This window comes from Sus scrofa, chromosome 4 (genome assembly GCF_054392235.1).
Source record: "Sus scrofa isolate SSC_HxYL_T2T_F1_AM1 chromosome 4, Sscrofa_HxYL_maternal_Yorkshire_Landrace_v2.0, whole genome shotgun sequence".
Classification (NCBI taxonomy): Eukaryota; Metazoa; Chordata; class Mammalia; order Artiodactyla; family Suidae; genus Sus; species Sus scrofa.
Genome location: NC_139386.1, coordinates 39,073,739 through 39,086,309, shown reverse-complemented (window position 1 = coordinate 39,086,309; position 12,571 = coordinate 39,073,739). Strand labels below are relative to the sequence as shown.

Sequence of the window (12,571 nt, the reverse complement as noted above, 5' to 3'; positions counted from 1 at the left end):
GCACAATTAGAAAGAAAAACTATGTGCATAAGAAGTAGAATCTTTCACTTGACTGTGAGTTTGCTGGCTGTTCCACTCAAGTGTTCTTTCCTGCTTTTTTGGCTTCCAATAGAAACTTTCTATTTATTATCACTTTTATATTTTAATTTTCTTTTCTTTGGTCTTTCCTATAATCTATTACTAGATTATAATACAGATGAAAACAAAGATATTTTAAGGCATACTAGATTCCTCGAAATGTGCAGGGATTTATTTTTGAAAACACTTACCACCATAACATTACAACCTTATGAAAGGCTTAGCCTTTATGTATAACCATGTGGCTACTTGTTTTCATTCCTTTAAATGTAGGAGATCGCCAAAATTTCTAGGGGATTGGCTATTGTAATTTTCCTACTTTATTTGGGGAAATTTTCTGCATGGCTTTTTTTTTTTTTTTTTTTTTTCTGCATGACTTTTTAAAGTATGTGTGCAGTTCTCTTGTGGGAAACACACCCCTTCATAAATGATGCCAATCCATTATCAGTATTAGTTTTTTCTCAGTAGTAATAGTAGGTGAGCATTTATGTTAATATAACTAAGATCAATGGACATAAAAAACAAAACTATGTAATAAGTGCGCTTTTCTTATTAGCTGAACTAGCTGATGAGAAATGTTATTGATAGCTGTCCTTCATTAGTAATACTATCCAAAATCCATGTAGCCAAACTTTTCGTGGATTTCTGTGATTTAAATTATAGCCTTTACCAATACTAGTTTTCTGGCTTGTGGAATAGGTGAGTTCCTTTTAAAAGAAATTATAGGAGTTCCTATCGTGGCTCAGTGGTTAACGAATCCGACTAGGAACCACGAGCTTGTGGGTTCAATCCCTGGCCTTGCTCAGTGGGTTAAGGATCCGGTGCTGCCGTGAGCTGTGGTGTAGGTCGCAGACTCGGCTCGGATTCCTCGTTGCTGTGGCTCTGGCGTAGGCCAGCAACTACAGTTCCGATTCGACCCCTAGCCTGGGAACCTCCATATGCCATGGGAGCAGCCCTAGAAATTGCAAAAAGACAGAAGAAAAAAGAAAAAAAAGAAATTATATATAAGTACTTCATTCCCAGAAGTCGTCGTTAAGTGAAATGCTAGTTCTAAAAACTCAACTAATTCACTATGTCCTTTTTCTAACAGGAAAAAAATACTAGTTTATCATTTGGTTTAGTTAATTAAATGGCTCCCATTTACAGATGTGTGTGTGTTGTTTTTTAATTTACAGTTGATTTAGATTTAAATCCCTGAGGAAAGCAGGAACAATGATTGTATATATTCCAAATGTACCTGTGATTATGCATCTTTGAATAATTATTTTTTTAGGCTCTTTTAAGATATCCAGGCAGTTTCTGAAATAAAATTATCTTCTGGGACTATCTTCTGGATATTAGTACTACAAACCAAATAGATTTTAATTAATAAAAATGAGTGATTTATATCATCTAATACACTACTTTTCTCTGTAGGACACAGAAGAATTAGAAAAAGAGATTAGAGAAGAGCTTCCAGTGAATACCTCGAAAGTCCGTCCAAAACAGGAGAAAGCTTTTTCCTTAAAGACCATAAGCACTAGTGATCCTGCAGAAGCACTCATCAGAAATAGCCAGGTAATTTTTTATATTTAAGAATGAAATTTTGATGACTTGAGAATTGTATTATTGCTAATATTTTTTTTGAAGCACCATGCTAAACATTTTTAATACACCAAAATGCCCTCAAAACTCCACAGGAAAGGTGAGACCCATTATATAAATGAGATTAGAGAAGTTGGATAATTTGGCCCACGTCCCATAGCTATTAGAGATGAAACTAGAGCCACTAGACTATATTTTTCCTCATTAAATATCGAGGCTTACAGGGGATAGATGGCTTACAGAAAATCATGACTTACAGAAAATGTGGCTGGTTGCACCTTCACAAAACCATACACGTAGTATGACTATGGTTTATAGTATTTGTATAAAATTTGGAGACTGTAGTTCCAGTTGTGGCACCTCAGAAATGAATCCCACTAGTATCCGTATCCATGAGGATTCAAGTTCAATCCCTGGCCTCACTCAGTGGGTTAAGGATCTGGCGTTGCCGTGATCTGGGGTATAGGGCACAGACGTAGCTTGGATCTTGAGTTGCTGTGGCTGTGGTGTAAGCTGACAGCTATAGCTCCAATTTGACCCCTAGCCTGGGAGCCTCCATATGCCGAGGGTGCGGCCCTAAAAACTAACTGTGGGGGAGGGGGGGCAAAAAATAAAATAAGATAAAACTTGGTGACAGCATCTTGAAGTATGTGCCATCTCTGAAAAATTTTGGTATGTTAGAAGGGACCATTTTACAAAAGGTAACAGTGACACCTAAATCTGATTTCTGGGAGTTGCCTTGAGCTGTGGTGTAGGTCGCAGACGTGGCTCGGATCCAGCGTTGATATGGCTGTGGCGTAGGCCTGAAGTGTGCATAACCACAAAATTCTGCCTGATTATTTTGTATACTCATCCAAAAAAGTGTATTGAGAATCTACCACAGTGCCACACACCCTTCAGGTTCTGGAGATGGATACATTAGAGAACAAAGCTCTTTCTGGAGCTTACATAATGAAACAGCTTATACAAGTACCTGAGTTATTGCTAAGAGAAAGAATTTGTAACAGATTTTTGGACTAAAAATCTTAACCATACTTCCTGTTTCAATTTGATGTTTGTAATTCCTTGAGAGTGTTTTGAGGAAAAAGGATGCAATCTCAGTACATGCATGGGTTTAATAGTAAGACTGCAAAGGACCGTATGATGTTTTGATGTTTTTCTTAGTTGTTTTCAGAAGCCATCTTGTAAAGGATATTGGAGTCTTTTTGTGATTTAATATAGATAAGTGAGAGAACTGGGGGGGCTGTGGATTTTAGATGAGTACTAAAACTTCTGGGTATGAGATAAATACAGGGAACATTAATAAAGCTGAATTGAGCAGCATAAATGCAGCTTCAGTTACCTGGAATAGTAAGGAGTCCTGGTAGTTACCTGGGTACACATCCTCCTCTTGTTTCCTTTCCCCATTGTGCTTTCCCCAGCCCTTGGAGCCTGGAAGAACAAGGGACAAAACAAGCGTTACTTACCCTTGGTTTTGTATTCAAAATAATCATCACAGGTAAAGCCAAAGGGTGAAATGGCAGCTTACTCATCCATTACAGCCTCAGGTTACTCCAAGTATTGGAGTTTGTGTCATTATCTGCCCTGACCTGAACAGGCCTCATTGACGCAAGTCAATTAGTTTACGTCTCTGCTCCCAGGTTGGAAAGGAGAAGCTCGGCTCAAGAATCTAGGCCCTAAATAAGCAAGTTTTCACTCCCAGACTGGATAAAACGCTGAAGATTTAGACCTGAGTGTTACTAGTCACTTTAATCGATTAGGCTAATAGCCATAATCTGCTTTTTCTGAGGTTATCTTATTCCTTGGGAAGGAAACCGACGTTCTTGCTGCTGCTATTTGAGATATTCCTGGCTCTCCTTGAGAAGGAGAAAAGGGGAACTCACCTATTGGTAGTGCAGAAATTCACTGTTTCTTTTGCCTTTCACATGAAAAAGTTTTGAGTTGAGAGTTGGTGAAAAGTGGACACAACCATTGAACAAATAACAAATCCTGCTATTTGTAATGAGAAAGAAAAATGTAGAAGTTAATGAAAATGGGAGGATTCGTTCCCATTTGAGAATCAGTAAACATCTTGTAACATTACACTCCCCTGTTTTTATCTCAGCCCATATTTGTAGATATTATAGGTAAAGATTTATTTGGTTATGTGTCACTAGAGGGCAGTGTAGTTGTAGTGCTTCTGCTGGTAAATTATTGGGAAACCATCGTCATATTTACTTGCTGCTAAACAAGCCTCTTGTTATTACTATGATACTTAACTTTATTTGAACTTTCTAATGAAAATCTAAGATAATTTTATTTCACAATAGCCTATCAAGACTCTTCCACCTACTATTTCTACCGAGCCATCTGTTACTTTATCAAAAAGTGATTCTGACAAGAGCTCTTCCCAAGTGCCACCGATGCTACAAGAAACAGATAAATCCAAGTCAAATACTAAGCAAAATAGTGTGCCTCCTTCACAGAGTAAGTAGTCCTCATTTTTTATTATTTCGTGTGTTCTCCGTAGTGTTTGTAAGTATTAATATCGTAGTAGTCTAATAATCCATTAATAGAGCAGCCCTTCCCTCCTTTGCAAAGCCAGATCCTTGGAACCTTGTGGACCTCAGTTGTGAGGGCCAAGAGGCTGCAGTCACTCCAGGCAAGAATAGGTGGACCAGGCCATGCACCGAGGAGGACTTGACTTGATACCTACCCTTATTGGCCTGGCCCCTCCCTTTTTCTGTCACATGTTCTTGAGTACAGATTGTTCTGTCCCTTTTCTTCCCTACTTTTTCTCCCTTCAGCTACCTTTAGTTTCCATTTTACTCATTTTCACATTTATTACTTAGATTGAGTCATATTAAATGATGGTCAAAACTAGTGAAATATCAGAGTTCCCATCGTGGCTCAGTGGTAATGAACCCAACTAGCATCTTTGAGGACCTGGGTTCCATTCCTGGCCTCACTCAGTGGATTAAGAATCTGGCATTGCCATGAATTGCAGCATATGTGGCTCAGATTCCAAATTGCCATGGCTGTGGTGTAGGCCAGCAGCTGCAGCTCTGATTCAGCCCCTAGCCTCAGAACTTCCTTATGCCTCTGGTATCCCCCCCCCCAAAAAAAAGAACTAGTGAAATATCATCTGTATACATTGGGATTGAAAGGAAGATAGGGGAGTTCCCGTCGTGGCGCAATGGTTAACGAATCTGACTAGGAACCATGAGGTTGCGGGTTCAGTCCCTGCCCTTGCTCAGTGGGTTAACGATCTGGCGTTGCCGTGAGCTGTGATGTAGGTTGCAGACGCGGCTCGGATCCAGCGTTGCTGTGGCTCTGGCGTAGGCCAGTGGCTGCAGCTCCGATTCGACCCCTAGCCTGGGAACCTCCACATGCTGCAGGAGCGGCACAAGAAATGGCACAAAAGACCAAAAAAAAAAAAAAAAAGAAAGGAAGATAGGAAGGCAGCCAGAGAATAACCTAAAAACATGTAACTAAAACTTGAGAATATAAACATGTAAAATTTAAGGCATAGTTACTGAATTTCAAAGCATATTTTAGTTGATGCTAATTTTATATTTTTGAAGCAGAACAGTATTCACTGCCTCCTAACTTTTTTTTCTTTTTCCTCCTCCCTCCCCCCCTTTAGCCAAGTCTGAAACTAGTTGGGAATCTCCCAAACAAATAAAAAAGAAGAAAAAAGCCAGACGGGAAACGTGAATATTTTTTTTCCTGAATTGGACATGTGTTTGTAAACACTGTCTTGAAGATTATGCTGTTTATGCAATAATTTGTGAACATGTACAGAGTTTTATATAAATTTAAACCAATTTTTAAAACAAGACTGTGAACACAACCACCGTAAAAATGGAATCAAAGGAAAGTTAATTTATGAAATTAAGAGGTCAGCAGAATATACTACAGTGCTGGAAGACACTTGGGGAAAGTCTCTCTTCAATTTAACAAGAACAATCTTAATTTAAGAATATTATCCTGGTTTTATAACAGTGCCCTGTTTACAACAGATTGTGCCCTATCTCATCTGCAGCTGAGGAATAAAGGATTCTGATTAGAGAGAAGGTTGCCTACAAATTAGTTGGCAGCTTCTTGGATCTTATGCACGGAACTTAAACCATTTGAATACATTTTATGCTTAAATCAAAGTGCTTTGATCAAATGCATAATCTGCCATATCTTTACATATTTGTTGGTAGCAGTTTATATTAAAGGAATCACAAGTGCAAATAAAAAGTCATTTATTCTTTGTTTAACTAAACTCTCATGGTTTGGTTTACAATTTTTAAAAAGTTCTTAAAACATTCAAAATGCAATTGACACTTGTATGGCTTATGAAGTTATTTTTGATGAAGTCTTACATTACTTGAATTGTTCAAAGTACAGTGTATTTTAAGTTAAGAAAGGTAAACTATATATGTATTTGTCTTATACTTTTAAGGTTCAGACTCACAAATAATGCTCTTGTTTATGATTTGAATACTTTCAGACAAAATCCAACTTATGTTTTTCCTTTCCCTAGCAATTACTTTTTTCCAGTGTCAGCTCTTCTTCATTACTAATACTTTTTGACTTTAAAAAGGAAGTCTTTCACAAACTAGTTATACAGACAGAACTTTTGAGTCTATGATGGCGAATGAAAAACTAGAGTCAGACAGCTTTAAATTGACATTGTCAAGACCTCCAGTTATCAGGAATACATTTTTTTACTGCCTTAACCTGTAGTGCGTAGAATATGCATCAATTTCTTGAAGGGGAGTCATGTTTTTATAAGAATTTTCATGTAACTATTGCAATCGTGGTCAAATAAGGAACGTTTCCTGCTTGAAACTATATGGATTTAAACGACGTGTGAGATGTTGTTTCACCGTTTTCAGGCACTGTGTAATTCTATTGTAATAAACTGGCAGGTATCTTTGTAACTATAACTAGTGCATGCTCAGCCATGTACACTGTAAATAGCCTTTACCAAACGTGTTTGACAAGGACCATAATTAACATCACTTAGTGAATTGTGATAAAGAAAAAAAGCCATGACTTATTTGATGTGATTGGCTTAATTGTTTTTCTGTGGCGCCAAGAATGAAACTGTTTAACAGCTGTAACCAATGGTACTGATCTATCCATCCAATCTTGTCTTTATTCTATTTGATTGTGGTTCGATAGTATTGCATTGTCACACTGGGAAAGCTAAAGAGACAAAATGGTTTTGGTTTCGCTGAAGACTGGCCTTATTAATGGACAGCTTTCCTAACAAGTGATTATTAACTTTTATCAGGTGTTAACATCTGTTTCAGGAACATGGCAGTATGTTTACATGTCAGAAGTTTTGTTTTAATTCTATGATATTTCTAAATTGATTTGTTTAAATAAATTCAGCAAATGGATAGCATTGTTTTTATTTGCTTCAATATCGGGGTAAATATTAAGCTAAAGTGCCAGGAGTGGATTTCTTCAAATGACTGTATTCTGTTAGCTTTATATGGATGCTTCCTAAAGAGATCCAAGGATGCCTACATTGCAGCACTTTGTAAAGATATCACAAAGGAGGCTTGAATTAGGGAGTCTGTGTAATTTTAGAATGTGCCAAAAGATCTGTGCTCAAAAAATTTGATTGAACTCTCTCAACTCTACCTCACCATTTCTTTATCTTAGAGTTGTGCTGGCTTTGTCACATGTGGGATTTTATTTCTCCAGCTTAGTAGCTATCACTCACTCAACTGCCGCTGCCAGGCGTTAGAGACACCGTCTTTTGAGGGGAGATTGAGTGTGGAGATGGAGAGGTGCGCTCTTAAATCGGGGTGGATCCAGGATGGAGATACCTGTCCCTTCTCTCTGGCTCAAGAGCCGGGACATGGATTTTCTGTTTTGAGAGGAGGCAGCTATGAATGATAAAATTAATAAGTTCATTCTCTTACACAGGCATGAGGTGCAGACTCTTGCACAGTTAATCCTTGTTCATTGCTCTTGTTCCCTTAAGAACTTTATGTGACATGAGAGCAGTTTCTGGCGTCTGAACAGAGGAACGGTTGTCCAGCCTCAACTCAGAAGGCAGTAAAGTCAAGGTAGCAATTTGGGGAGGAGGGGAGGGGGGAGCCTGTTGTCCTTTGGAGGCGGGGACGAGGTGCCCTCCCAAACTGCTAAGACTAGTGATCCCTTCAGACCTGGAGGAGACCCTTGTTCTGACTAGCAAACAAGGCCTCAGAGAAACTCTTAAAACTCTCCCTCGTCATGACCTGTCTCCACATACTCACTGAAAATCCTTCCCTGTTCTGGAGCTGGACGTAGCGGGTTAGGATGTCCCCAGACGAATCCTACCTCTCTATACCCTGAATTGAGCAAAACAGTAGTTGAGAGAGTCCAAAAATCCAGGATTGGAATAAAATGTTGATGTTATTGACCATGTTTACTCTGTGCATGCGTTGTCTTGGGCCGGCAGTGGGAGTAACTCATCGGAATCTAATGGTATGATTTCGTAGATTAATCCAGTTTGCACTTGGGTTAAAGATATTGAAGGGCAATATTTAACTACAGAGTTTAGTTTTTCTTAATTAAGAACAGTCCTCTATTAACATAGTGTGAAATATCTTTCAAAATTTAGAATTTAGGTTTAAGATGTCTAAGAGATGTCTTAAGACTTTCCTGTAAACTCATTGCACAAACTGGAATTACTTTCCAAAAGACTTAGGGAATGCAAATATGTTATTTGTAAAATGCATTGAGTATTGTAAATAAAACAAACCATTTTTGTTTTGTTTAAATTGCTCGTGATAGTTCTCTTCTGGGAGGGGATTTTGCATCCAAACCTAGTCTAAAGGCAATTTCTTTTTGATGTTCTTGATGTTTCTAAACCATGGTTTCCAAATCTTTCAAATGTCCATGATGCTCTGAAACCTTAGGTGCGCTTGCAGGCTTTACCACAGGGAAATCAAATATTTGGAGTTAACTATCTCTAGAAAACGTCCCTGTTTGCGACACAGTGTTTTCTGTGGGAAACAGCATCCACCTTATATCTTTTTGGCAGTGATGTTAAGGCCACCAGATGCAGTATATCCCTCGTGTGAACCTTTTCAGTTAAGGAAATTAGATTCAGATTTGGCATTATATATTCGTATGGCTGTGTCCCTAAACAATAGCAACTTAAAGTAGGAACTTATTTTTCTTGCATGTATAAGTCTGGGAGAGCAGTCCAGGGGTAATTTGACACCCTGCAGGACCAGGCATCCAGGGTCCTCCTGCGTTACTCTTCCCTTTTCTCAATACATGGCTTTTATGGCACAGTTGCAGACAGCTGCACCTGCTAGAAACGCCCTGTCAGCATTTCTGCCCGCTTCCTTTAAGAACACTTCTTACAAGTTCTTCACACCACACAGGCTTATCCACCCAAACGTAATCACTTGATCCTGCTAGTACACAGGGGGATGGGAAATAAGAGTCTTTATTCTGGGCTGTCATTACAATTCAGGATTTATTACAGAGGCAGCAGTGGAGAACTGGCTATCGGGAACAGCCGTCTCTGTCACAGGATCAATGTACCCTGTGTATATCTTGCACCCAAGCATCACTTTTCAGGTCAGGTTAGAGCTTTTCCACTTGAGCAGAAATTTTGAAATCTCTTGGATGCTGCTCAGAGTAGCAACCAATGATGTTTCAACTTACCTGTAATAGATTCTGGAAGAAATTTCTGCCACTCGATGACTGCTTTAAATTCCAGGCTTAAAGAAACTTAGTAGCCTGCTATCACGCCTACCCTGCAAGGATAGGTTATAACGAGTTTCAGTAGAAGAGTTACTCTGGTGTATAATGTACTTGAAAAAGTAAAAAGCATTGCTGCTATTCTAAGGACTTTAACAGGAGAATGATTTCTAAGCCAGCATCAAGACAGGTATGTGAAGTGCCCTGGAAGATGTTTGCTACCTACCAAATAATAATTAACAATGACGAGGTTCATGAATAGGCTAATTTGAAAAGTTTAAGCCGATTCAAGGTCGTCCCCATGATAATGGCATTCTTACTTGTATGTGTGCTTTCCTTTTTTATTTATTGTTAAGTATTCAAAATGAATATATGTAACATGTACATAAATTACAAAGCATAATAAAATGAACACCTCTGAAATCACCATTCTGCTTAAGAAATAGAACATTCCCAGTAGGGGATATGGGGTGGGGGGGGTGAGCTCGATTGTTATTTGGCAACAGGATCGGGGTAGGGGTGGGCCGTTGAGGCAGGCTGCGGAAGCGTGGATGAACGTAGCTGCTCTCAAGTGGCCCAGCGTGGCACAGGCCCTTTTTGATGCCAGAACTGACTCTGGGGCCCAGGTGACACGAAGCCTGGTCTTGGAGGGGGGTCACGGCAGCCTCACTGGTGCTCCTTTCTTAAGTCATCCCACTGACGTCTGTTGGGAAATCGTATCAAATATGAGTAGGCACAGTGAGTGTGGACAGGAATTGTGCCCTCAGCGCTGTAGTACACACTACCTGGCAGCCTTTCCACGAGGAGGGAGGATAGCAAGGCTTTTTTCTATTCAGGAGTTTCCCCCCAGGATTGAGAAAAGCAGCTTGCCTCCTGCTTAGGGTGAGGACCCCTTGTGCACTTTGTTGGTGGCTGACTTTCTGACAAATGCCACAAGGGTGTTTAACAGCAAAGGCTGTTAGCTACTTAGGACACTGGAATTATGAATGACTTCTTTCTTTTCTAAAAGGGTCTTCAAAAATGTTTTAAATAGTACCTGAAAAAGTTGGAGCTATTCTCATTTCTCAAGAGAACTCAAGGGACCACAATAATGAACAATGGCCTTAAAAAAAAAAATCTGGGCATTCGCATTGTGGCTCAGCAGAAACAAACCCAACCAGTATCCATGAGGATGCAGGTTCCATCCCTGGCCTTGCTCAGTGGGTTAAGGATCTGGTGTTGCCACGAGCTGTGGTGTAGGTCACAGATCGGGCTTGGATCTGCTGAGGCTGTGGCTGCGGCTTAGGCCTGCAGCTGCAGCTCCGATTTGACCCCTAACCTGGGAACTTCTAATGTGCTGCAGGTGCGGCCCTAAGAAGAAGAAAGAAAAAGAGGGAGGGAGAGAGGAAGATAGGGAAAGAAAGAAAGAAAAGAAAGAAAGAAACGAAACAAGACTGGAGTTCCCAGCATGACTCAGTGGGTTAAGAACCCGACCGGTATCCATGAGGATGTGGTTTTGATCCTTGGCCTCACTCAGTGGGTTAAAGCATCTGGCGTTACCTCAAGCTGTGCATAGGTTGCAGATGAGGCTCGGATCTGGTGTGGCTGTGGTGTAGGCTGACTGACAGCCTTAAAAACCAAAAACAAAAAAGACAGACACAAGACCAAATGAAAACTGTAGCCTTTTTGAAGGACAGAAAACAAATGAAAAACTATCATTATTTACAAAACAAAAATACCACTATTTCCCAAATATAAATTGAGTTCAGTTCCAATTAGAGTGCAACAGATTTTTCTTAATACTTCAAAGGCATGAAAAATAATTTGAAAAAGATGGAAGAAAAGGGAGTAGGCAGCAGCACAAAAGGGCCAGGGGCCCCATTTCATGAATATCAGTTATCAGAATAAAATATAAAATGGCTTGTATCCATCACAGTTCTTAGTGTTAGAAACCTGGAATCCCCTCTGGCTAGTTTAAGCAGAAAAAGAATCCGGAAGCACAAGAGATCCATGCTCTTAACCCACCAGGAAGAATCCCGGCCTCAGCAGAGGCTGCTCCGGCGAAAAACATCCTGATCGGAAGGAAGCTCAGGACTAAATGACTAAATTGATTCCACCATCACAGCCTCTGCTCTGCTGGAGGCCCCGCCAGCCTCTGTGTGTCCACAGCCGGGTTGTGCCCAGGCTTCCTCTTTCCGGACTCCTTTCTAAGTGTCTGGCAGAGTCAAGGTCATTTCCATGTCTGACAAGCAGCAAGGGATAGTGGAAAATGAAAAAAAAATTGGGCTTCGTGAGGAACTCCAAACACATCCAAAATTTATTGAGCACTATACAAATACAATTGAATAATTTGTCAACAAAGGGATAGTTAAACAGGTTGGAAAACAGGGCAGGGAATCCAGAAATACCTTCCTATATTGGTGGGAATTTTGTATACAATGTAGGTGGTGTCTTAGTTCACTGGTAAAAGGTTGATTTCCTTATGAGATGGTACTGGCTCCGCTTATTTGACTGGAAGAAAAGAAAGCTGGAACCCATCATACCTTATAGGAAAATCAATTCCAGATGGATTAAAGTCAGAATTTTTTTTTTTTAATCTTAAAAGACAATACAGGAAACTACATGTACAACCCAGGAATGGAGAAGACTTTTTCTTTTTCTTTTTTTTTTATTTTTTTATTATCATTATTTCCCCAATACAATTTTTCCCCTACTGTACAGCATAGTGACCCAGTTACACATACATGTATACATTCTTTTTTTTCCCATTATCATGCTCTGTCATAAGTGACTAGACATAGTTCTCATTGCTTAACAGCAGGATCTCATTGTTATTCCATTCCAAAAGCAATAGTTTGCATCCATTAACCCCAAATTCCCAATCCATCCCACTCCCTCCCTCTCCCCCTAGGCAACCACAAGTCTATTCTCCAAATCCATGATTTTCTTTTCTGTTCAAAGGTTCATTTGTGCTGTATATTAGATTCCAGATATCAGTGATATCATATGGTTTTTGTCTATCGCTTTCAGACTTACTTCACTCAGTATGAGAGTCTAGTTCCATCCATGTTGCTGCAAATGGCATTATTTTGTTCTTTTTGATGGCTGAGTAGTATTCCATTGTGTGTGTATACCACTTCTTCCTATTCCAACAGTCTGTCGATGGACATTTGGGTTATTTCCATGTCTTGGCTATTGTGAATAGTGCTGTAATGAATATGTGGGTGCATGTGTCTTTTTTAAG

At 39.6% G+C, this 12,571-nt stretch overlaps 1 protein-coding gene across 3 annotated transcripts in view; it reads left to right on the top strand.

The window, feature by feature from the left end:
• MTDH (metadherin) overlaps window positions 1–7,040 on the top strand; it is a 59,072-nt gene extending 52,032 nt beyond the window's left edge. For 2 of the 3 annotated variants that reach the window (XM_005655348.3, XM_005655347.3), the window contains 3 exons: window positions 1,495–1,635; window positions 3,972–4,128; window positions 5,288–7,040. In XM_005655348.3, coding sequence (XP_005655405.2) covers window positions 1,495–1,635; window positions 3,972–4,128; window positions 5,288–5,358 — 369 coding nt within the window. In that variant the 3' untranslated portion in view covers window positions 5,359–7,040. 3 annotated transcript variants of the gene reach the window in all.
• The last annotated feature ends 5,531 nt before the right edge of the window (window positions 7,041–12,571 follow it).